Source organism: Phycodurus eques, chromosome 11 (genome assembly GCF_024500275.1).
Source record: "Phycodurus eques isolate BA_2022a chromosome 11, UOR_Pequ_1.1, whole genome shotgun sequence".
NCBI lineage: Eukaryota > Metazoa > Chordata > Actinopteri > Syngnathiformes > Syngnathidae > Phycodurus > Phycodurus eques.
In genome coordinates this window covers 5,692,299-5,716,865 of record NC_084535.1, presented here as the reverse complement: position 1 = coordinate 5,716,865, position 24,567 = coordinate 5,692,299, and the positions used below count along the sequence as shown (strand labels likewise).

Genomic DNA, 24,567 nt, shown 5'->3' with positions numbered 1-24,567 from the left:
TCATGCAACGTTTGGACAAAATGTCAACTTGGTGCCACTGCACTAAGATGGAAAAGCAAGAGGACGGTTGATTTTTGTTGTTTTGTTTTGACCTCTGTGAGTCCCGGGCCAATCCAACACGTAGACGTGCATTGAAGCACTTTTTGTTTCTTCTTCTGTCGTCATGCGCGGGAAGGAGCACGTGGACGTCTTCGTCTGTCCCCCCTTTCTCCCCCCCCCCCCCCCCCCCCCCAGATGACACAAAAAGCTTAAAACTGAAGAACACTTGCCTTTTAACAAGGATGTGAAAAAAATCCATGTTTCCCCAAACTTTCTGAAGAGAATGTACGCTTTTTTGTAAACACAAAACCTAAAAAAAAAAACTTTTTTTTAGATATTTTCTATGTCTTCGAGCTCACCGTTACAACTTTGTATGTTTTAATTGAGGAGTGCGCGTGTGTGTTTAATTAATGAAGGCAATCATTACGTGTGCGTCGTGTACTATCCGCTGGCTGCTTTTACCCCATTTGGCTACGTTTACCTGTACGTGATTGGCCATGTTGTTTTTCCTACTGGCATAGTCTTGTAAGATTAGCCAAAAGCTGTAAAAATAGCCTCAGGAAAATACATTTCTGCAGTCATGTAAAAAATGTTGCCATATTCCAGTACTGTAAAATCCCCTGGAGAAATCCACCGCTGTTACATCTGCTGTCCACATGCCACCCAAATAACAAACATGCAGTTGAATAGCAAGTTGCTATTTAAAAGATAGCCTGCTCTAGTGGTTTTGTGATAGGGTGTCTAAAATTAATTCCGCAGTTTAAAATTTACATTAAGGCAGGCAAAATTACAATTTTGAATTAAAAAAAGTGCTAACATTGCACAAGAAAGTTCTGTTACAAAATGTTAAATGTCGGCAAAATATTGCATAGTAATAATACAGTGGTGTCTTGACTTTACTGAGAAAATGAAATACTTCCCTCAAATAAATGCCCCTCCGTCACTCATCTGAGCTGCGTCGCACGCTGTAGCGCCCCCAGGTGGCGGGAGGCTGGCGTTGCAGAGAGGCAGGAGTTGGTTTCTTTAGGCAACTCTAGTTTTTTTGTGTGTTAATGTCGACCTTCATAACCATTTTACACATACACAAACTCAAGGCAATTTTTTCAAGGCTCTTTTTAATACAAGTCACTGCCTGGGAAGAGCAATGATCCAACAACATACTTGGTAATAATGACTGCTCAGCAGCAATAAATGAAACCAATGCTTTGTTTGTTTGTTTGTTGCATTTAGTGTATTAATGTCAACGTCTCATGGTGGCTTCATTTTAATAATAAACAGAGGAAGGATTTTATTTTCTGTTGGAGGAAGATGGACGTCTTTGGAAGCACGGTGCAATGATATGATTTAAAAATGAGGGAGGGAGGAAAAGTGCAATTACCTTTTATGTTGTTGATCTCTTCCATAGTTGCTTGCTTGTTTTTCTCTCTCACTGGCTATAAAAGGATCTTTTTGTTTGTGTTGTATTTATTTTTCAAGATTTGCGCGTATTAATCTCAACCCCCCCCCCTTTTTCAAAGTCATTTTAAGAAACCTACATTCCCCATCCCCCTCTGCCATGTTTTTCATTAACATTCTTTAAAGAATTGTTGATTCAAATGTGTTTTAACATGCTGTATCTGATTCTTTAATGTATAGTCAGGCTTAAGGTGGATGCGAGGCTGTAGAATGTTTTTGGTTTTATTTTTATTTTTTTTTAATGGGAGCTGGCTCCTCGCATTAAGTCTTGAGACACGAGCTTTAGATGTAAACATTCCTTTTTAACTATCCACTTTCGTGAGACATGGCACATAAAGATGGAAGATGTGTTTTTACATGTACTTTGCTGCTTCGACTCGTCATGTCGGCAAGGGAGGGAGGGTGAAATGGAATGTGCATAAAGCGCCATTTGTTTACTACTGACTGGACTTGAAGATCTATGATGACTGTTGGCCCTTTCTATGATATCATTCCACAAGTTTGTCTGTGATCTTTACTTTGGAATAATAGTGTAGTTAAAAAAAAGAAAGAAAAAAAGTCCTGTTTTTAAACTAAAACTCTTGTGTTTTCTGTTCCCCATGTTTGAACAAAAACTGTGTAGAATTATAATGAACAACCAAATAAAAATTCAAATGCTTTTAATGATTTTTGTGGTTTTTAATCAAGTATAGCACTGTAAAGATAATATACTCTTCCCCACCCCCACCCCAAAAAAAACAATAAATGTAAAAACTAAAATGGTTTTATGAAGTTTAGTAACTACTATTGTAAATTCATGTGTTGTGCCTTTAAATGGCGTGTCCAGGTGAGTGCCTTGTATCCCTTTGACGTCTTCAGCCGAGGTTACGTTCCAAAAACTGCACAATAATAGTAATGTGAGTGAGTTTCAGCATTGTATGTGCAGAAAAAAAAATAAACATTTGTGGACTTCAATGATTGCTAGGAATTAATTTTGAAATAAACTCTGACATCAATAATGTTCCACTTTGGAGATCCTTCAGTTCAGTGTGTGTTCAAATAGCAACACTGTTGGGTATCTTGTCAGGTAACATGTTGTAGTAAGGCAATCTCTGTCCCTGGTTCCTCGTCTTGATGTCACTGCTGATCTCTGCCAGATCCTTCTTGAACTTCTCCATAGAAGCTTTCACCGGCTTCTCCAGGAAGTACTCGTCAGGGTACGTTCCCAGGTAGAGCTGTAAGGCGAAAAGGAGAGTGCGCAAGTGGAGGCAAGTTTCTCGGATGCCGGCGTGTCAAAAAAGAGGTACCTCGTTCTTCTGGTACTGGCTGAGGGCCCAGACGGCCCCCAGGTGCCAGCTGGAGCGTCCTCGATCCGGGAGGCTGTCCATGATCAGGGTTATATTTGCCAAACCCTTTTGAGTGGGCGGGGGTTTCCGCATGGTGGATGGAGCGTTGGGAATCCAGGAATACCAGTCGTACTTTGCAATTGAAGACAAAGGTTTACCACTGGAGCTATTTTGTACTGAAATGTAAAAGTATTACCCCCAACAACACAACAACAAGGGTAAATTGCTGCTTACATGAATGGAGCGCACCCAGGATTCATTTGTAGTATCATATATTCAAATTGTTTGAATCCAAAGTAATATGTTGCAGCGCCTTTAGTTACATGACATAATGTGGTGTCTGCATGCTATCTTTACAGCTGTTGTACATGACTACAAGATATATGAACTGTAGAAACAGTGGCTATATTTACATGGCCATATCATAATTTTACAGTAACTGCACTGAGAGAAAATAGTGGTAAATATCTTTATGTGACGAATGTATTTTTATGGCAGTTGCGCCTTGTGAAAAAAGTGGCCATTTTGACGTGACCACAAGATATTTTTAATTGTGAAAAATGTGTCAGTATTTATGTGACTGTCTCCAACTGCAGGAAAGACCTACACTATTTTTTTTTTTCATTTGAAATCACTAATGTGTACTGTACTTGTCCAAAGTTGACAGCTGCGTGTTGGGCTGAAGCAGTGAACATGATGATGGTCAAGTATTCGATCAGCTCCTCGCGGGATTCAAGCGACCTGGGGAACTCTGCCCAGAAGATGGCGTGTCAACAGATAGAAGAAGCTAGCTCTTGTATCCGATACATCAGATGTACGTCAGGGTTACCCACCACAGTGTTTGAAGTCTTTCATACCGAAGTCGCACACATCTTTAACAAAGGCCTGGATTTCTTCATCTCCCTGCACCTTCTCATCGCTGCTGTAGTAAATGCGGATCACATCGGACACAAAGCTGCGAAAAGAAGATTCAAGTCAAGTACGGAGAACTAAATAACGCTTGCAAGCACACTTTTTGTTCCTCGAAACGGTCCTCACCTCTTGGTGGCCTCCCACACCTTGTAGCCGTCATCTCTGTAGAAGTAGGTAGGGAGCGCCTCCTTGCTCTCCATACCGCGAGCTTTGATCATGTCGGGGAAGCAGAGAGACCTGAAGGTCAGAGTCTTCATGGTCTTCTGAACCAGCTGCACATGAGCACCTCCACCTGTAGCATTTGCCTTGACATGGAGGAAGGAAAACATGAATTTGGACTATTAATGTGTGGGGTTGTCAAATGCCTACTGCAGCCTTTCCAATCATAGTCCATAGTGCTACAATGCACAGGCTGTCATCCGTTCCAGAGTCGTCAAGGTTTGAGACTGGACCTGAACTTGTGTTCAGAACCCTCCTAAGCCTTGGGAGTCAAAGAATTCCCCAGAATCTTGAATGTCTCCTAAACTGAGTATGCTCCGAGTCTTCAAAGTCTCAGAGGTCGAGCCCTTACTCTCCGAGTCTTGGTATGTTCTTACATTATAACTTGGGCCTGTTTCTTCTCATCTTTGAGCGCCTGCCCCTGACAGGTCTATAAATCTTACCTAAGAATAGCCCACAGACAGGGAGCTTTCAGTCTGCCACCAGGTCTTCAGACCTTGTCTTTAAAGTGTCTGAGCCTGATCCTGCAGATCAGTCGTCAGGCCTGCAGAGGTAGAGTCTTCAGTTCTTAAGTGCCTGTCGCTGTCCCAGGAACTCGCAAGGTGCGGTCTGGCCCCAAATCTTCAGAACCTGCTCTGGAGTCTTCAAATCCTCAGGGGCCAACCCTGTACCATAATTCTCAGAGCCTAAGGATGCCCCTCGCACGTTCGAAACCTCGCCCTGAATGATTACCGCAACTTACTTTACATTTGGGCCACCACAAGCCTGCGGAAAGGAACCTTCAGGACTCATGCAAACAACACCCAGGTTGGTTTAAGGTTATCTATCAGCGCTTTACCCCAAGACAAAAACTCACCTTATCAAAGAGACCATGTTCACAGATGAGCTGCTCTCTGGCCTTCGTGTTAATAGCGATGGTGAAACGGACGTGTGGGATGAGTAACTGTGAAGGAACACATCAGTTGCCTGTTATGTCAGTCATCCATTCAGTTTCATGAGCGAGAGTTTTCACCTTCCAGACGGGGTGGACTGCAGGGAGCTGTCTGAACATGGCGATAGCAAACATCTCTGAGATCAGATGTGTCCTGAGCAGGTGCGTGACCGTCTGGTGGTGCTGGAAGTCGGACGAGCGCACCCAGATCTTTGCGAGGAGCCAGTCGTACTCACCGTCTGTGGGCAGGAAGATGGGGTTGTCCTCGCCTGGAGTCTGACCCAACTGGGAGGCGAGGAGGGAAAAGATTGTAAAAGTGGCATAAGACTTGCTCATGTACAATACCACCATACCTGTATGGCTATTGGCAGGATCTCATTCTGTGTATTCTTGTACAGAAGGCAGATGGGAGCTGTCATGTATTGCGGGGTGCGGGGGTCTGTATCATTTGCTTTGATGCCATCTAACACTTCATAGTCCACCATGTAGATGTTACCTGCCTGGAGCAATTAAAATAAATGACTCTTACTCCGGCACAGTGGGTGACTGGTTAGAGCGTCTGCCTCACAGTTCTGAGGTCCGGGGTTCAGTCCCCGGCCCCGCCTGTGTGGAGTTTGCATGTTCTCCCCGTGCCTGCGTAGGTTTTCTCCGGGCACTCCGGTTTCCTCCCACATCCCAAAAATAGGTTAATTGACAACCATGCACTATATCCTTTACAGGTCAACTTAATTTGACCTCTAAAGTTTTTAATAGATGTCCAACTGTTCAGTGTTTCAGGACTTCCATCCATCCATCCATTTTCTTTACCGCTTATCCTCACTAGGGTGGAGCCTATCCCAGTTATCATCGGTCGCCAGCCAATCGCAGGGCACATTGAAACAAACAACCATTTGTACTAAGATTCACACCTACGGGCAATTTAGAGTCTTCAATCAACCTTCCACACGTTTTTGGGATGTGGGAGGAAACCGGAGAAAGTGCCCGGAGAAAACCCACGCAGGCATGGGGAGAACATGCAAACTCCACACAGGCGGGGCCGCGATTTGAACCCCGGTTCCCAGAACTGTGAGGCAGATGTGCTAACCAGTCGTGCACCGTGCCGGCCTGTTTCAGAACTTTTTGTACAAATTTAGTGGCCAAATTCAAGTGTTTGGATGCAGGTGTGGTCAGTTTATAGACAGCTTTGTAGACCAGGAGGAAGATTTTTACGTGGAGTCTCTGAGGAAGGAGAAGCCAGTGGAGCATATACGGGTACTGTGGTCCTACAGAATTCTTGGTATATTGGATTTTTTTTTAATTTTTTTTAGGTAGACTATAGAGGAGGTTGTTGCAGTAGTCCGGACGGGAGGATGAGGGTCTCTGCAGCTCAAGACGAGAGAGATTGATGGAGGTGGGAGATGTTCTTGAGGTAGAAGACAGCTACAGAGTCGGGTTAAAAATTATGCAACGGTCCATTGATTTTCAACAGAGCTTATCCTCATTGAGCAAAGCAAAGCAAATGTATTTATATAACGCATTTCATACACAAGGTAACTCAATCTGCTTTACATGATTAAAAGCATTTAAAAACAAAGAAAAAAACCATCTTATAAACATTTCAAACAAAGAGAAAAAATGAATAAATAAAATAAACATTATTAAAACAGCATACAGTGCAAGAAATATTTAAAAGTGGAAATGCTCTAAAAAGCATGGGAAAAAGAGTTTTTAACCTGAACATCAAAACATGCACACTTGGGGGCTTACATCACTTCTGTTGGCAACTTATTCCATTTGCGTGCAGCATAATAGCTAAATGCTGCTTCACCATGTTTGCTTTGGACTCTGTGCACCACTATTTGACCTGAGTCTGTCGATCTCAGAACCCTACTGTGTTTATATACCATTAGCATTTCATTCTTGTATTCAGGACTTAAACCGTTTAGTCATTTATAAACCAGTAGCAGAACTTTAAAATCTATTCAAAAGCTGACTGGAAGCCAGTGTAAAGAATTTTGAATTGGAGTAATATCCTCTAACCTCTTTGTTCTGGTCAGAACCCGAGCCACAGCATTCTGAATGAGCTGCAGCTGTTGAATGCTCGTTTTAGGGAGTCCAGTCAGAAGACCATTACAATAGTCAACCCGACTTGAGATAAAAGCTTCTCCTGGTCTGCTTGACACTTTCACTCTGGGTATGTTCTTCAGATGGTAGAAGGCAGTTTTAGTAATTGATTTGATATGATTGTTGAAAGTCAGGTCGGAATCTATCAGAACACCAAGGTTTCGGACTTTGTCATTTGTCATCACAACACCTCAATTGAACTGTAGTCATCTGGAGACACTGCTAGATATAACTGTGTCTCATCTGCATAGCTATGATAGTCAAGATAGTCATTAGGGTATATCCCTATCCCAACTGACTTTGAGCGAGAGGCAAGGTATTCCCTGGACTGGTCACCAACCAACGCCAAGCCAACCCAGGGTGTACACCGCCCAAAGTCAGCTGGGATAGGCTCCGGCTCACCCACCACCCTAATGAGGACAAGCGCTATAGAAAGTGGATGGAGATCAGGAGCTAGATGTAGTTGGCGAAGCAGTGGTAGATGGGACCATGACAGGGGATTATCTGACCAAAGGGGTAACAAGTAGAAGAGAAGAGGAGAGGGGAAGAGAACTGAACCTTGGGGCACACCTTGGCAGTGATGTGCATGGGTCCTCAGTCAAATCTTCTCTTATCTGATTCGAACTAAATCATCTGCGTCGAGACAGATTGCAATGACTATGGTAAGTCTACCTTAACTTCCTGTTCGAGAGTCAACTCTCTCTCCAGGCTGACAGCGACCATCTCATTGGTGACGGGAAACTTGTCTGGAAGTTTGGTGATCTTCTGGATGAGGACAGGATTGCAGCCATTCAGGAACTGGTGGCTGAACACGAAATCCTCTTTCCAGTGTTCCATCACGTACTCTGCAGTGCAAGTAATTGTGAAATTTCAATCAAATTAGGTGTGAAATAATCAACGAAATATAAATCTGAGGCTGACCTGAGGTTGCGTTTTTGATCCTCAAAAAGATCTTCTTAAAATTGTCAAAGTCACTCCAGGATGACTGGAACATGTTCATGAAGTGGTTCAAGAACAGGTTCTGGATTCTGGAAATTCATGTTCATGATCAATTCACTACTAGTTATATACTTCGATTGGCTGGCGACCAGTGTAGGGTGTAATCTGCCTTTCGCCCAAAGTCAACTGGGATAGGTCCCATCTCACGCGCGACCCTAATGAGGACAAGTGCTATAGAAAATGGCTTGTGCTTGATAGAAGCTCGCACACCTTCTGGGGCGTGAATCTAAATGTTACTCTCTGGAAGACACAACGCTGTGTCTGTTTTCCTGGTGAATTGGATCACACTACAGCGACCCTCCAGTTATCACGGGGATATGTTCCAGACACAATCGTCTGTATACAAGGTTCCAGGGTCCGCCTTTAAGGGGCGGACCCTGGAACCCAGAAAACTTTGCTTAAAATCCACTGTACTAATTTAAAAGTTCCTAGTTTTATGCACTAGAGGTTATTGGAGGATATTCCAGATCCAGGCTATTAATGGCAATACATACGCTTTATTGTAGTTGAGTACGAAATCCATTTTCTTCTCACTGTCAAACTGGATGTCCCGGGGTAAGTCTTGGTGTCTTTTTGCATCTATGCTCATAGGAAAGCCTGGCTGCCACGCCATCCATCTACAAGGTACAAACTTTCTGTAAGAAAGCATGGTGCTCGTTAAAAGACTGCAAGGTCAGATGAAGCATACCTGTAGGCTTTCTGTCTCATTTTCAGCTCGTTTTGTCTGTGCTCCTTGACCAGGCTCGTCTTATCATCCTGAGGCAGGTGAGCTAAGAAGCCAGAGAGAGACCATTTGGTAAAATGAAATGAGTGTAGCAAACCTTTCAGTTTGTGACTCTACCTCGCCCATCCCTCAGCACCACTTCCTTGTCATCCACCAGCCAACGGTAGCACGGGAACTCCACATTGTCTTCGCCTGGAGTCCTCACCGAGACGTACCTGCAGTACCAGTGGTCCTGTGCCAAATACGTTTTCTTCTCCAGCTTCACCAACACAATTTCACCCAGATTCTCTTGCACCCCCACCGGGTAGGAATCCACCTGCGAGTAAAGAGGCTTTTCAGCAATTCTGCTTTGAATAAATAAATGTAATAGTAATGGTGTCATAATTTGCAGTCTTCTACAGCTGTACTGCATCACACTGAGCTGTTTCTCATGTTTTGACACTCACAAGGAAGGAAAAAAAAAAAAAAAACGAAATTATTTGAAATGCCATTAATTCTTGGGACGAACCCATGAAACATTTTTTGTTTTTCATGGAGAAAAATAGCACTGTATTGTATAAAGACACAAAATACAAGAGAACGTAAAGAAATCAACTGGATTTATCAAGTGTTGGCTGTGTCTTTAAGGGTGTGGCCTATCAAGCGATGTCAGGACCGCCACGTACTGTACTGTACATTTACTTTACACTGTAAAGAACAATAGTGCACAAAAAAAAAGCCAGTCCTCAATAAGACCAAAGCCAGAACTGGTCTAGGAAGGAAATTCTCTTCAATGCTGCGTTGAGGCCCTTCCCTCTGGGCGGAGATTTAAGAGTCCCCTTACACAGGACAAATAGGGCCAGAGACTCCTTTGTCCCCAGAGTGATCAAATTACTAAATTTGCGCAATGCCATTGAGAGCTAAAGCAAAATCAGTGCAACTGAGAATGAAATATCAAATGCACCTTCATAATGTCAGTTACAATTGAAATGTAACATTCACAGGTTAACATTTTTGGAACAAAGTAATGTAAATGAGGCTTTAACTTGTCTCTTCCTGTTATCAGGAATGAAGCATAAGAGGGTGACGTGAGTCTTGCCCGCATACCTCCTTCAGGCAATACTTTGGAAATAAAGCTAACACTGGCTTCTTGCTGGCAGAGGCAGATGTTTCCTTGCAACAAATGTGGTTGATGCTCATAAAAGGCCTTTTGAAAGCATCACCTCCAAGATGATTATGATAGAAACTTTTTTTGAGTGTAGATGCATCATGTGTATTAAAATGTTACTTACCGAGCCCCTCTGAAAGTCATCGAACAGAGGTTTGTCCAGCCCAATCCTTGGGCTGCACCCCTCAGTTCCAACCAGTGTTATGAAGATGTAATTATCAGTCCCTGACCTGCCTTGAGTTCCCGTGGCGACGCTTACCACGTACGTGTACGACATCTCTGTCACACCAGATTTGAAACGCTTGAAAGAGATAGTCTCTGTAATATGAAATGAGCAGAAGAGGGAGTTGCACTGTATTTATATTCCCCTACCAAGTCCCTCCTTACATAACCTGGTAAGCACCGGAAGGACCGTTGTCATCGTTCAAAACACACAAACCAATTTAGAGCAGTGTTTCCCAACCTTTAATGACACAAGACTATTTTATTTCATGGCACAACACAAAACAAAAATGTCACAAAAGGTATCAGTCCTTGCTAATCCTGTCCTGTCATATTTGCTCATTGTTGCACTTCCTTCCCAGACCACACAGATAAAATCCTGTCCTTGCCCATTCTGTCATATTTGCTACTTGTTGCATCCCTTCCTCACAGGGTGTAGTACTGCCCTCCCAGTCCACTTATAAATCAAATCCAGTACTGTCCAATGCAGTCCTGCCCCACTTAGTCCAATCCTGACCAGACCAGTCCAATTCTGTCCTGACCCGTCGTGTCAAGTTCAGTCCTGTCCTACCCCGTCCTGTCTTGTAATGCTCTGTCCAGTCCTATTTGCTTGTCGTCACTTCTCACAAGGTGTAGCTTTCTCTCTCAGACCGCAAAAAATAAATAAATAAATAAATCCAGTACTATCCTGCCCCGTCCTGTCATACTTGCTACTTATTGTGTCCCTTCCTCGCAAGGTGTAGTATTGCCTTCCCAGTCCACTTACAGATCAAATCCAATCCTGTCCAGTGCAGTCCTGCTCCACTCGGTCCAATCCTGACAGTCCAATCCCATTCCGTCCTGACCAGTCTTGTCCAATTCAGTCCTGTCCTACTCCATCCTGTCTTGTAATGCTCTGTCCTGTCCTATCATATGCAGTCCTATTTGCTTCTCGTCACTTCTCTCAGTGTAGCACTGCCTTCCTAGACCACATATACAGATGATTAAAGCTAGTACCCTGTTCTCCTGTCCTATTTTTTCTCTCTGTCTGTCCCCTCTCAAACCTCAGTCAGGCCGACTGTATTCCTAGTAAACATCCATCTCAATACAAATAACAACAGCCGGGAATATATCAAATTCTACTGTTGCAGCAAGATACCGATCCACCATACTGCATGACTAAGTGGCTGAACAGAACAGGTTAAGGCTTGTTTGGCCTGGTGAAAACATCCATCCATCTTCTGAACCGCTTCTCCTCACTAGGGTCGCGGGCGTGCTGGAGCCTATCCCAGCTGTCATCGGGCAGGAGGCAGGGTACACCCTGAACTGGTTGCCAGCCAATCGCAGGGCACACAGAAACAAACAACCATTCGCACTCACAGTCATGCCTACGGGCAATTTAGAGTCTCCAATTAATGCATGTTTTTGGGATGTGGGAGGAAACCGGAGTGCCCGGAGAAAACCCACGCAGGCACGGGGAGAACATGCAAACGCCACACAGGCGAGGCCGGGGATTGAACCCGGGTCCTCAACAACATAGCCAAATTCTTGTTGACATTTGTAGAATGCCAAATGATATCATTTGGAACCAATGCTCCCACCTAGTGTACATTTGTAGCTGAATCAATAGAATGCAACTACTTCCTGAAGTAGCACAACAGCCAATACCAATTCCTACACAGCGGTGATTCTCAAACCTTTTATTCTAAGTACCACCTAAATAAATACTTAGCTCCCCAAGTACCGTCATCATAAATAAAAAAGATTCTAATTCAAAATAATATACCGTAGTGTAGTAGACCTAAGGGTTCATCAAAATGAGATTTTTTAAAAATTATTTTAACCCACTGTACCATTCTGCACTGACGTTGGAACATTAAAACTGTGCTTGAATACAAGAAAATTAAAAAAACTACTGAAATAATGCTTCAATTGAAATGAATTGAACATAAATAACAATTTATAAGACTCCAGCACGCCCATGACCCGCATGAGGAGAAGCACTCCAGAAAGTGGATGGATGGCTGGATGGATTCTTGATGTACCACTAGAGGGAGCTCACTTACCACACTGAGAATCACTATATATACAGAGGTGAATTAGTCCAAAGATGTTTAGAAGTAAGTTTGTTTTTTAATTGTCTGCATTTCTGAAAATATGACACACCGTGTCAGCAAATGTTTGGACACAATATGAACGAGCACGTCCCTCAAACAGCGACACTATTGGGTATCTTATCGGGGGACATGTTGTAGTAGGGCAGTTTCTTTCCCTGGTTTCTCGTCTTGATGGCGCTGCTGATCTCCGCCAGAGTGTTCCTGAATTTCTCCATTGCCACCTTGACTGGCTTCTCGATGAAGTGTTCGTCGGGGTACATGCCCAAGTAGAGCTACGGGGCAGGAGAAGAATATGTTTCAAATTGAGGAAGATTTTACATTAAAGAATGATTAGACAGTTGCGTATGATTGTTGTTGGGGGGGATAGTTCCTGTTTGATTAAATAAAAAAGGATGAATAATTCAGACTCCTCAGATAAGAGAAAACAATGGTAGTCTAATAGGGCACGCTTCATATTTAGTCAAGCTCATGGGGTGTGACATGCAGGATATGTATACAACCACTGTGTAAACTTCTTCTCTTACAATGGACTATTCCATCTTGTGACTGCGGGTGCGCAGACTTGTTGCAAAACTAGTTGGCGCGGTTGTAAGGAAAATAAAGTTATTTTTTTTGTGGAAGGCCCCGTGAGTCGGTTTGCCTCGAGCCCCCAAATGACTAAATGCACCCCTGCACCCACCTCATTCTCCTGGTACTGGCTGAGGGCCCAGACGGCCCCCAGGTGCCAGCTGGAGCGCCCTCGGTCCGGGAGGCTGTCGATGATCAGGTTCACGTTCGCCAAACCCTTCTGCTTGGGTGGGGGCTTCCGCATGGTGGAGGGAGCGTTGGGAATCCAGGAACACCAGTCGTACTTGATACAGTAACAATGAGGTTAATGTTTGTTAAGCTGAGCACACGCTGAAAAAGATACAAAAACGCTGCCGAAATACCTCTTTTTTTGCACTTGTACTGGATTGTATTATTAGTAGTAGTATTGCTATTATTATTATTTAGTATTATTTAAAATATCATCAGCATAGAATTTCTCAAAAAATAAGGCTTTCATCAATCAATATATTATGTGGTTAAAGTTGTTCAATATTTCATAATTACATTATTGTTGTTAAAGACTATAACCCTAAATTAAAATGTTCCCCATCATGGAAGATAGAACATTTGTCAATCGATGTATATTCTGGTTGAATTACGTAATATTTTATATTATAATGATTATTATACTTTGCACTTTCAGGCTGTATAATATTTCATGATTACTAAATATTATTACAAATATTTCCAATTTCATCCATGAAAATTACGGTCAAATTATCCAATATTTTCATTGTACGGTAAGACAAAGTTGTCCTGGATGTGTATGTTGTGAAGACTATAGATAAAACTGGCTAAATCGAACACAGTGTTGACTGGTGCACAATATATGCGATGAACACAAAAGAATTTTCTTTTGTCGTCACGCACTTGTCCAAAGTTGACGGCTGCGTGTTGAGCTGACGCCGTGAACACGATGACGGTCAAGTACTCGATCAGCTCTTCGCGGGATTTCAGCGCCTTGGGAAACTCTGCAAAGAATTGACAAACACACACATAACGACGTATGCTTGTGTAACGCGCCCAGATGCTGTGACCAAATGCAGGAAAGGCTTGTTTCCTAACATCTGAGCTTCTTTGTTCCCATTGTGTGAGTTTTACCTTGAGATTAGATTTTGCTTTACCTACCACAGGAATCGAAGTCCTGCATCCCAAAGGTGCGCACGTCTTTGACGAACGCCTGGATTTCCTCATCTCCCTGCACCTTTTCGTTGCTAGTGTAGTAAATAGTGACCACGTCGGAAATAAAGCTGCAAAAGGACAACACAATTCAAGTATGGAGGACAAATACAGTGGATATAGAAAGTCTACACACCACTGTTCAAATGGCAGGTTTGTCCTATAAAAAACAATGGGATCAAGATAAATCATTTCAAAACGTTTTTCCCCCTTCAATGTGACGTATAACCTGTAAAACTTAAAAAGAAAAAAAAAACTGGGTAGGGGAAATACAAAACAACTGAGACAATGTGGTTGCACAAGTGTGCACACCTGCTTAAAACTGGTGATGTGGCTGTGTTCAAAATTAACCAATCATATTCTAACTCATGTTAAATCGGAGCCAGCACACACCTGCCACCATTTAACGTTACAATTACTTAGTTACACTTACTTAGCAACAGTTATTTAGTTACAAACTGAGGATGTCACTGTGTTCAGAATCAATCATTGACATTCAAATGTAAAATAGTGAGCACCTTTTAAAGTTAGCACCAAATCAAGTTGATCTGTTCTAGTAGTCGTAGATGATTTTGTGCTAACACTGACTGCTATTTAAAACTCTTCGTGATTCTCTCCACCTTCTGTCAGGGCACAGTTCCTGTTGAAGAAAAACACCCTCAAAGCATGGTGCCACCACCACCATGCTTCCCTGCAGGCCTGGTGTTCTTTGGAATTATGGCCAAAAATCTGAACCTCAGACCATAACACATTGTCCCATGTGTTTGGGAAGTCTATGGGTTTTTATCCCCCAAAATTTTGAAACAAAGGTTCTAAATGTTCCATGAAATCGTGTTAATTTCCTAATTTATTCAGAATAGTGTATTCTCTTTATTTCGCACCATTTCCCTTGGCTTCAGTGCTTCCAGCACGTGTATGTACATGTTATCTTTTTTTCTCCAATTAGATTTCAGCCACCGTGTATCTAATCTGCCGAGGGCATTAAATGAGCGCTGGCCTTCGGTACACGTCAGCGTTTTTCCGTCCTCTGGATTGGTTGGTCAGAGCAAAACTTGCTACGTCACTCCGAACAGCAAAACATATACAGTACATTTAGCAATCAGCATCTGACATTGTATTGAAATTATTTATGGTTTTGTCATGTTATTAGATAAACATCGATTTAGAACTGCTCCAGATGATGCACGTGGCACAGTTACATGACGTTAAACGCAAAAAGTGAATTGAGTTGAGTAAATCCACACTCGGTCCAGTCCTCACCTCTTGGTGGCCTCCCACACCTTGTAGCCATCATCTCTGTAGAAGTAGGTGGGCAGCTCCTGCTTGCTGTCCACTCCGCGAGCTTTGATCATGTCGGGGAAGCAGAGAGACCTGAAGGTCAGGCCTTTCGTGGCCTTCCGAACCAGCTGCACGTGACCACCTCCGCCTGTGGCATTTGCCTTGATGGCCAGAGGAAACACACAAAGTTGTTAATTAAGATCAGCAACCTTTTTGACGACACAGATGAGTCAGCATCGTGTCAAACCTCTTACTGACCAGCAGTGGCGTAGTATTGACAGCAATACACAAAAACAGAACACAACAAAGTATTTGCTTTTTAGGAAAGTGCAAAATCAATAGTTTGTTGGGTCTTCTTTTTAGGAAATTAACAACGCAGACAAGTGCAACACTGTACCCGAAAATACGATGATAGGTGGTCCTCAATTTATGACAGAGCTCTGTCCTTAAGGCGTTGATGTAACAAAAACTTGTACGCAAGTCAGAACGCGCGATAGTCTATCACTACTACCGATACCCAAGTAAGTGTACAGTGGACCTCCGCTCTTCACAGGGAAACGGACCGATTGTGAATAGCAAAAAAGGCTGATAATTGACACCCATTATAATTACATTTCTTTTAAACCCTAAAAATTCTTAAATAAACGCGGGATAAACAGTCAATAAGTGTAAGAAATTGAAAACCAAAAATCCACAAATAGGTGAATCTAATAGGCTCACAAGGAGAGATTACATAGAAAACTCCAACGTGTTTTCTGAAGTTTGAAGTTCTTGTAGGCTAAAATGTAGACATTTTTAGACGGGCACGGATGACAGCGTATGACATAGCTGTTCTTATTCATAGACTGGTAAAATAAATAGATGAAATGCGAGACCATGGGTACGCTGCCTCTTCTGAATGTAAGTCGCACGCCGTCGTTTCTGCAACGCGCCATGTAAATTAGTCACTTTGAAAACTTTGCTTTTGTGTGAGGCCGCGGAGACTTTGTGTACGGTCATGTGACTGCCTGCCTCTGTTTAATTGGTGAAATGGAACTAAAAGTTAGTACTTAGGTTGGATTGGTGAAACAGAGTCATGTGACGACATGTCTCTAATGAACCAAAAAAAAAATGATCGCACAAGCAATAATAGATGGATACAAACAAAAGTAGCGAACGGATTACAGCTCAATGTAACAGAGTATAAGTAAATTTCATTCTCAACAAAAAAAATTAAAAGTAAAAAGTGTATTGCATTAAAACACCTCGGAAAAGTAACATTTACCCATAAAGTTAAGTAATGGGGTAAATGCGGCACATTACTACACACCTACGGTTACTAACCTACCCTCACACAGTAGTAAAGTCATAATTATAGTAAATATTGTGATGAAAAGCAGTGCCATAAGGCTATGAATATAAAGCAATCAAATAAAAACCAGTAATTACGGAGGTAGCTTAGTGTGCCTTCTTGTGCCGCAAAATAGTACCACTACCCGTACCGGTGACTAATAACTGGTGTAGACTACATACAGTATTGAAGGGCGGTGCCTCCTCCTGTTGTGGAAAATCCTGTTTAGGTTCTTCTGTCAAAAATTATCCTTCGCATCGATTTTATACCTGGGTGGGGTCTCTGCAGTCGCAAAACAACTCACTACACTTACCTTGTCAAAGATGCCACACTCGCAGATGAGCTGCTCTCTGGCCTTGGTGTTGATAGCGATGGTGAAACGGATGTGCGGAATGAGTAGCTGCGAAGGAGCACATCGGTGGCTAGTCAGTCACCCATGAGCTTAGCAATAAATGCATTAGTGAGGGCCCGACCTTAAAGACCGGGTGGACTGCGGGGAGCTGCCTGAACGTGGCGAGGGCAAACATCTCTGAGATCAGATGTGTCCTGAGCAGGTGCGTGATCGTCTGGTGGTACTGGAAGTCGGCCGAGCGCACCCAGATCTTTGCGAGGAGCCAGTCGTACTGGCTGTCAGTGGGCAGGAAGATGGGGTTGTCCTCGCCTGGAGTCTGACCCAACTGGGGACAAGCAGAGGTGACAAAAGCAGCAGAGAGCGCTGATATTTTTCAAAGGAGGCTCAAGACCCACAAATTTGGTCTGGCGTTTAACTGATTAGGAGTCACTTGTTTTATAGCTAATACTTACCTGTAATGTTATATAGCTCTTTATTTACTTTTAGGTTACCAAAGTTTTACTGTTCACTTCTTATCTGTCAGTATATTTGATTTATTTTAGACTTTTGTATTATTGTTATAGTATTCTATTCATTTATTTATGTACGTCTGTGTCTTATGCTGTAGTTCTTTTGTTTGAATGTTCCAGTGTTTCCTCACTTGGGGGGCGTCAGGCCGCAGCTTCTGTTGTTGACAGCGCCTCTTCGCTCCACTCTGCCCTCAGTCGTGTCACAATAGCTATGTTATGTATTCAATCGTCTTTTTTAATTCTATCTACTTTTACTCACAGGTGTTGAGTGTCACAGCGGCTCCGAGACTGCGCTTTGTGTTTGTGTCTTTTATCATTTGCCCCCCGAAGCACTTGCTTGCGTTGCTTTTTAAGTATGAAAGGTGCTTCACAAATAAAGGTTTGATATATTGAGAATGAGAAGTACTCACACGCAGTACTTAAGTGTAAGTAGAGTGTAAATTGCACATTAAATGAATACTTTTTATACTGTAAATACCATAGTTTTGTTTTGTTTTGTTTTTTATATTGATGTTATTATTTGTACGGTCTATGTAGCACCGTGGGCCCTTGAGTACCGTAATTTCAATTCTCTGTATGTGTTACGCATATTGAAGAATTGACAATAAAAGCACCTTGACCTTGACCCCCGACCACAGACACTTGCTTTGTCTCACGACATAGTGACAATACAATATCAGCGAGAGAGAGAGAGAGAGAGGAAAATGCTCTGCTTTCTTATCCTCACACTAAAACAAAAGATTATATGAGGTTACACAGTAATTAAAATAGAATTATTTCCCACCACTGGACGCAAGGAGGGAAACTATTGTAAAAGTGGCCTAAGACTTCCTCATGTTTAATCCCGCTGTACCTGTATGGCTATTGGAAGAATCTTGTTCTGTGTGTTCTTGTACATAAGACAGATGGGAGCTGCCAGGTACTGCAGGGTGCACGGATCTGTACAGTTTGGTTTGATGCCATCTAACACTTCGTAGTCCGCCACATAGATGTTACCTGCCTGGAAGCACAACATTACATAATCGATCAGACAAGGCAGTCACAAAGGGAATAAAGAAAGAAGAGGAAATCGGGATATTGTTGGCACTAAAACACAATTGGGTACATTTACCTGCAGCCTATTTAAATCCTCAGCAGAGTGATTGTTAGTCTACCTTAACTTCCTCCTCCAGAGTCAACGCTCTCTCCAGGCTGACAGCGACCATTTCATTGGTGACAGGAAACTTGTCAGGAAGTTTGCTGAGCTTTTGGATGACGACAGGATTGCAGCCGTTCAGGAATTGGTAGCCGAACATGAAATCCTCTTTCCAGTGTTGCATCACATACTCTGAAGTGCAAGTGTTAAGACAACATGTGACCGAATCAAAGGAGATCAATGAAAAGACCAATCCGAGGCTGACCTGAGATTGTGTTTTTGATTCTCAAAAAGATCCTCTCAAAATCGTCAAAGTCACTCCAGGACGACTGGAACATGTGCATGATGTGGTTCACAAACAGGTTCTCGATTCTGGAAATTCATGTTTATCAGTTCACTTTGTGTAACACAAAGCTTACACAATTGTGGGGGGTAAATGTAAATGTTTTTTTCTGAAAGATACACAATGTTATGTCTCTTTTCCCGGTGACTTCAATCACACTATTCATACACGTTTTCGAGTATCGTGGGGTCAGTTTTACGAATAGGCAATGGGAGGCAATACATACGCTTTGCTGAAGTTCAGTACGAAATCCACTCCTTTCTCACTGTCAAACTGGATGTCTCGGGGCAAATCCTGATGTCTGTTTGCATCTATGCTCATTGGAAAGCCTGGCTGCCACTCCATCCATCTACAAGTAGTAACGTAACAATATTCCCCAAAAAATATTTGTCTGTCAAAACGCAGAGTCTGGTTGGTACCCTAATGCAAGTAAAATGCACCACGAATTTTGAAAATTGGATGATGGGTTCTGGATAAATTCTCTCAGGAAAAGAAAAAGAAGCCTTTTTTGGGGAACATATTTTTGTGATATTGCCTGTTGAAAATCTGGTCAAAAACACCTTCAAATTAGAGTAAAACAGCATAACTTCATTAATTCCTCAACATATCACCTTGACCCTTTTATTTTGTCTGCTACTTGGCATACCCCTTCTCCGATTGGCTGACAAGTTTCAGTTAAAAATATCCACCAATAAGCTCGTACGAGCCGAAATTCCAAGGGGTTCTCCAAGTTGAAGCGAGAAGAACAGCTATGTAATTGACTAGAACATTTCCCAAAGATGGCAGCCACTTATATGCAAAGGCTGTTAGAGAGCGTGGTGCTCAGTAACAGACTTGACGGTCAGATGAAACATACCTGTAGGCTTTCTGCCTCATTTCCAGCTCATTCTGTCTGTGCTGCTTGACCACGGTTGTCTTATCATCCTGAGGCAGGTAAGCTAACAAACCAAAGAGATATTGTGTGATAGAATGAAATGAGTGAACATAACCCTCAGTTTGTCACTCTACCTCGCCCATCTCGCAGCACCACTTCCTTGTCACCGACCAGCCAGCGGTAGCATGGAAACTCCAAGTTGTCTCCGTCTGGAGTCTTTACGGAGATGTAGCTGCAGTACCAGTCGTCCTGAACCCAGTATTTTCTCTTCTCCAGCTTCACCAACACAATCTCACCCAGGTTCTCGTCTACCCTCACCAGGTAGGAATCCACCTGCGAGCGAATCAATTGTATGGTTTGGAAAAAATAAAACATCTCCACTGGTTGTGTCATCTGTTCTCTAAGGTATCTCTTTTACATGTAAAGACAAGAGGATACTCCTTCGAGAATTTCCACCTTACTGTGGTTAAAGAGTGTTTCGGGTGGACAGTGAAAGCGATAAAGTGGTCCTAAAGTGAGTGTCCAGACCCAGAGCCATTGGCTGGTAAATTTGTCCAAAAGTGCAAGCGTCTGTGTGCCACGTTTTCCACGTGGTGTGGTTTCCAAAGAGGCCGGTTGACCAACAGGGTCTGGTGATTTAGAAACAATACTTCTCTACCAGGAAAAACCAGTATAGACTAGATGTAGATGGACGACACAGACCTTAATAGCTCTGGGACGAGACTAAGGATTGGAATCTCTTCTTTTCCATAATTCCTCCTTGTGAAAAGGGCAGGTGTGGTATGGAGATGTCTATGACATTAGGTTGACCTTAAATCGTTCTTAGTTTACATAAGCACACCTTACATCAAAGATTAATGATTAACTTTGTAGTCAGCATATCTTGGGAACTTGGATGAGAAGGGGAACAGCAATTGTTGATCACTCATGACCTTAACGGAGATGATTTACCTGCATCCTGAGAGAGGTGGGACCAATGCGTGTATAAAGCCTTCATTGTAAAAGAAGCAGACCTGAGGCGTGGCGAGAAAATCTTTGCCGGAATTGGCGGTCATACAGCAAAAACCCAAGTCTGAGAGGACTCATGTGTTCTGCTTCAGAGGTAGAACTGGGCGAATGTGAGGCTGCCCTACTCATATTCCTGGTGCTGTCCCCTCCAAATTTAACTCCTTCCCACCTTATTCCTGGTGCACCAAATTTACCATACTGCAGTCCATGTACCATGACCCCCTTGCTCTATAGTTTCTCTCCCAGCTACCTTAACTTTGGTTAACTCTTCTCCCATGACCTCTCCTAAAGTGGTGCATATTCCATTTCCTTCTACCTTGGTACTGGTGTGCCAAATCTGCCATGGTCAATAAAACAAGTGCCCTTTGGTCCATACTTTAATCGCCTCCTACAATGATCCAGGTGCACCACATCTTCCATTATCCATGTTCCATGCCCCGCTAAGTCCATCCTGCTTGGCCCTGGTTTCACCCCTTTGCCAAGACCTATGTTATCTCCTAAATTGGTTTGTACTAGGCTCTAGGATTGGGTGTTGAGTTTCTATTCAATCATTTCAACAAACTAATGGGGAAACAATTCCAGCAATCACCACACCTTGAACACATAATTGTTTCCCAAAAGCAATTATTTCAGTTTTGTTTCCGACCAGTTGTGTTCTCTTTCCTCAATGCCACTCTAAGAATAATGAATGAATGAACAATATGCATGACCAGGTGTGCAATAAGTTGCTTGAAACGTCACCACTGCCAATTCAACTGTACAACCCCAATTCCAATGTTGGTTTTCGACCTTGCCGCTTACATGCAGTGATTTCTCCAGATTCTCTGAACCTTTTGATGATATTATGGCCCGTAGATGATGAAATCCCTAAATTCATTGCAATTGTACGTCGGGGAACATTGTCCTTAAACTATTTTCTCAAGCACTTGTTCACAACGAGGTGAGCAATTCAGGGAAGCTCCTTTTAAACCCAATCATTGCATCCACCTGTTCCCAATGAGCCTGTTCACCTGTGGGATGTTCCCAACAGATGTTCGATGAGCATTCCTCAACTTTCTCAGTCTTTTTTGCCACCTGTCCCAGCTTCTTTGGAATGTGTTGCAGCCATAAAATTCCAAGTTAATGATTATTTGCTAAAAACAATCAAGTTTATCAGTTTGAACATTAAATAGCTTGTCTTTGTAGTGTATTCGATTAAATATAGGTTGAACATGATTTGCAAATATTTATTTATGTTAACACCATAGTCCCAACTTCATTGGAATTGGGGTTGTACCTTCTTCTTTCCACATTACAACTGTGATGCATTGGTTGCCGTGCATTACACGTAAATTTTTTTCTCAGCCGTTTTCATGTAGACTCACTTACCGCTCCCCTCTCAAAGTCATTGTAAAGAGGCTTGTCCATCAGAGTCCTCTCACTGCATCTCTCAGTGCCCACTAGCGTTATGTAGATGTAGTCATCGGTCCCCGCAAACCACTGGCTTCCCGTGGCGATGGTCACTGTGTACGACGGCATTGATCGAAACGACTCCAAAAAACACTCTCCCGGGTGAAAATATCAATTCCACCTCCCATCAACTTCGACCTTCGTTTGTTAGGTCCCAAAAGTGCACTTCTCACTTTTTTTATGTCCTCACTTCTCTTACACAAATGCCGCAAGAATGTGGAACTCTGTAAAGCAGAGATGGGCGGTGCGCTAAGGGAGCAACAGTGACACTCCCTCCCTCATCCAACCTGATGACACGCATTTATTTCCCTTTACAAAGCAAAACAGCAATACATAAGGCTGGTGTTAATTGAAGCGTCATATGAGAGGTCAAATTTACTAGTCAAATCTGTATATGACACTGGACAATGCTTGGTAGTATACTCTCATTCAGTGACATAAATGCAAATACCACAGCACAGTGCTCCTCCTTTTGCATTACAGGCGTGGGACAATTACCATTCTCGTATACAGTGACAATGGGTGATACATTCCAGACCCACACGGATTAAGTAGAAATCCGCAATACAGAAAGACCACATAAGAAAATATTTTTTAACTCCTACCACACAATCTCATTGAAACAAATCTTATTAAAAGACACTTGAACTAATTAAAACACACCTCTTAAAAGTATTCCCAAGCACCCGTTGTCACGCACTCATGCGTTTTTGCTTTAAAGGGCCCATATTTTGGCTATTTAGACATCGATAGAGTGACTCTCTAACATGGACTATAAAAGTGTCAATTTGATTTTAAAAAATGGGAAAAAAACATTGGTTTTTGTTTGTTTTTGTCCACAAAAGCCCCCACTGACAGCTACCTTCGTTTTGAGTTAGTTTTGTATCCACTTTGTCCATATTTGGCTAAGACCGCCCCATTTCCTCTGATTGGTTGCCTCCGTGTAGAAGAACCACCCAATCACTGCCAACCTTCGTAGTTAACATGGATATTTGACTTCTAAAGTCGTCAATGGCAGTGAATGTGTTAAGAGAGCATACGTTTGATATGTTGACAGCTCTGGCTCAGGAGCGAAAACGGGAAGGCGGTCATCTTCGCATGTGATGTAGAAAAGCTTGAGAAAGTCGAATTACCTGATTTCAGGCCACTCGGCAAGAAAACGTCTGGAATTTAGGATTGAGTGGACGATTTTAATTCATAATTTATGTTGACCGAGGCACCATAGAGACAAAACTACACCCCAAATACTAGGAAAAATGTCCCCCTTGAGCTGTTGTCACTCCCAGTGGATGTGAACTGTAAAATCAACACAAAACAACAGAAAATTAAAAATTAAAATGTTCAACCAAACCATGTACTGTAATTTTGTCTAATGAAATACTGATATCTTAATGCTAACATATAACGCAAAACACCAGAGACGGGCTACGGGAAATTAGCATAGACATTACAGTAATTACAAACCTTTAAACAACTGCTGCTTTAACACACATGGGGCATCAAGTAGTATATATATATATATATATATATATATATATATGAACATTTATACACACATACATATTCAGTGGGTACGGAAGTATTCAGACCCCCTTAAATTTTTCAGTTTTTTATATTGCAGCCCATTTGCTAAAATCATTTTAGTTCATTTTTTTCCACATGAATGTAGACACACCACCCCATATTGACGGGAAAAAAACTGAATTATTGAAATTTTTGCAGCTTTATTAAAAAAGAAAAACTGAAATATACCATTCAGACCCTTTGCTCAGTATTGAGTAGAAGCACCCTTTTGAGCTAATACAGCCATGAGTCTTTTTGGGAATGATGCAACAAGTTTTTCACACCTGGATTTGGGGATCATTTGCCATTCCTCCTTGCAGATCCTCTCCAGTTCTGTCAGGCTGGATGGTGAACGTTGGTGGGCAGCCTTTTTCAGGTCTTTCCAGAGATGTTCAACTGAGATTTAGTCAGGCCGCTGCCTGGGCCATTCATAAACAGTCACGGAGTTGTTCTGAAGCCACTCCTTCGGTATTTTAACTGTGTCCTTAGGGTCTTTGTATTTTTTGAAGGTGAACCTTTGGCCCAGTGTGAGGTTCTGAGCACTCTGAGAAGGTTTTCGTCCAGGATATCCCTGTACTTGGCCACATTCATCTTTCCTTTGATTGCAACCAGTCGTCCTGTCCCTGCAGCTGAAAAACACACCCACAGCATGATGCTGCCACCACCATGCTTCACTGTTGGGACTGTATTGGACAGGTGATGAACAGTGCCTGGTTTATGGCTGTGCTTCCTCCTGCAGTGGCACGTCCACTGTGGGCGTGATGCAGGAGTGGGGGTCGGAGTTGTT

The 24,567-nt window shown here is 42.6% G+C and overlaps 3 protein-coding genes across 7 annotated transcripts in view; 1 reads left to right on the top strand and 2 right to left on the bottom strand.

The window, feature by feature from the left end:
- Nucleotides 1-2,420, top strand: part of marchf8 (membrane-associated ring finger (C3HC4) 8) — a 69,303-nt gene extending 66,883 nt beyond the window's left edge. For 3 of the 5 annotated variants that reach the window (XM_061689280.1, XM_061689279.1, XM_061689281.1), the window contains one exon: nucleotides 1-2,420. This exon is cut by the window's left edge and continues 1,193 nt beyond it. The gene's annotated coding sequence lies outside the window, so the exon portion shown is untranslated. The other 2 variants (XM_061689282.1, XM_061689283.1) reach the window with 2 other exon arrangements.
- On the bottom strand, nucleotides 1,560-10,194 carry LOC133409389 (polyunsaturated fatty acid 5-lipoxygenase-like). Its single transcript, XM_061689276.1, has 14 exons — nucleotides 9,979-10,194; nucleotides 8,825-9,023; nucleotides 8,672-8,753; nucleotides 8,478-8,600; nucleotides 7,906-8,012; nucleotides 7,657-7,829; nucleotides 5,235-5,381; nucleotides 4,963-5,166; nucleotides 4,807-4,893; nucleotides 3,858-4,036; nucleotides 3,653-3,774; nucleotides 3,470-3,570; nucleotides 2,781-2,951; nucleotides 1,560-2,708 (listed from the first exon to the last, which is right to left on the bottom strand). The coding sequence occupies exons 1-14, from the start codon at nucleotides 10,129-10,131 to the stop codon at nucleotides 2,529-2,531; spliced, it is 2,028 nt and encodes a 675-aa protein (XP_061545260.1). The 5' UTR covers nucleotides 10,132-10,194; the 3' UTR covers nucleotides 1,560-2,528.
- A 54-nt stretch (nucleotides 10,195-10,248) lies between these two features.
- alox5a (arachidonate 5-lipoxygenase a) lies at nucleotides 10,249-22,416 on the bottom strand. Its single transcript, XM_061689278.1, has 14 exons — nucleotides 22,137-22,416; nucleotides 19,895-20,093; nucleotides 19,743-19,824; nucleotides 19,113-19,235; nucleotides 18,809-18,915; nucleotides 18,563-18,735; nucleotides 18,262-18,408; nucleotides 17,021-17,224; nucleotides 16,861-16,947; nucleotides 15,200-15,378; nucleotides 13,889-14,010; nucleotides 13,631-13,731; nucleotides 12,852-13,022; nucleotides 10,249-12,444 (listed from the first exon to the last, which is right to left on the bottom strand). The coding sequence occupies exons 1-14, from the start codon at nucleotides 22,284-22,286 to the stop codon at nucleotides 12,265-12,267; spliced, it is 2,025 nt and encodes a 674-aa protein (XP_061545262.1). The 5' UTR covers nucleotides 22,287-22,416; the 3' UTR covers nucleotides 10,249-12,264.
- Between the last annotated feature and the right edge of the window lie 2,151 nt (nucleotides 22,417-24,567).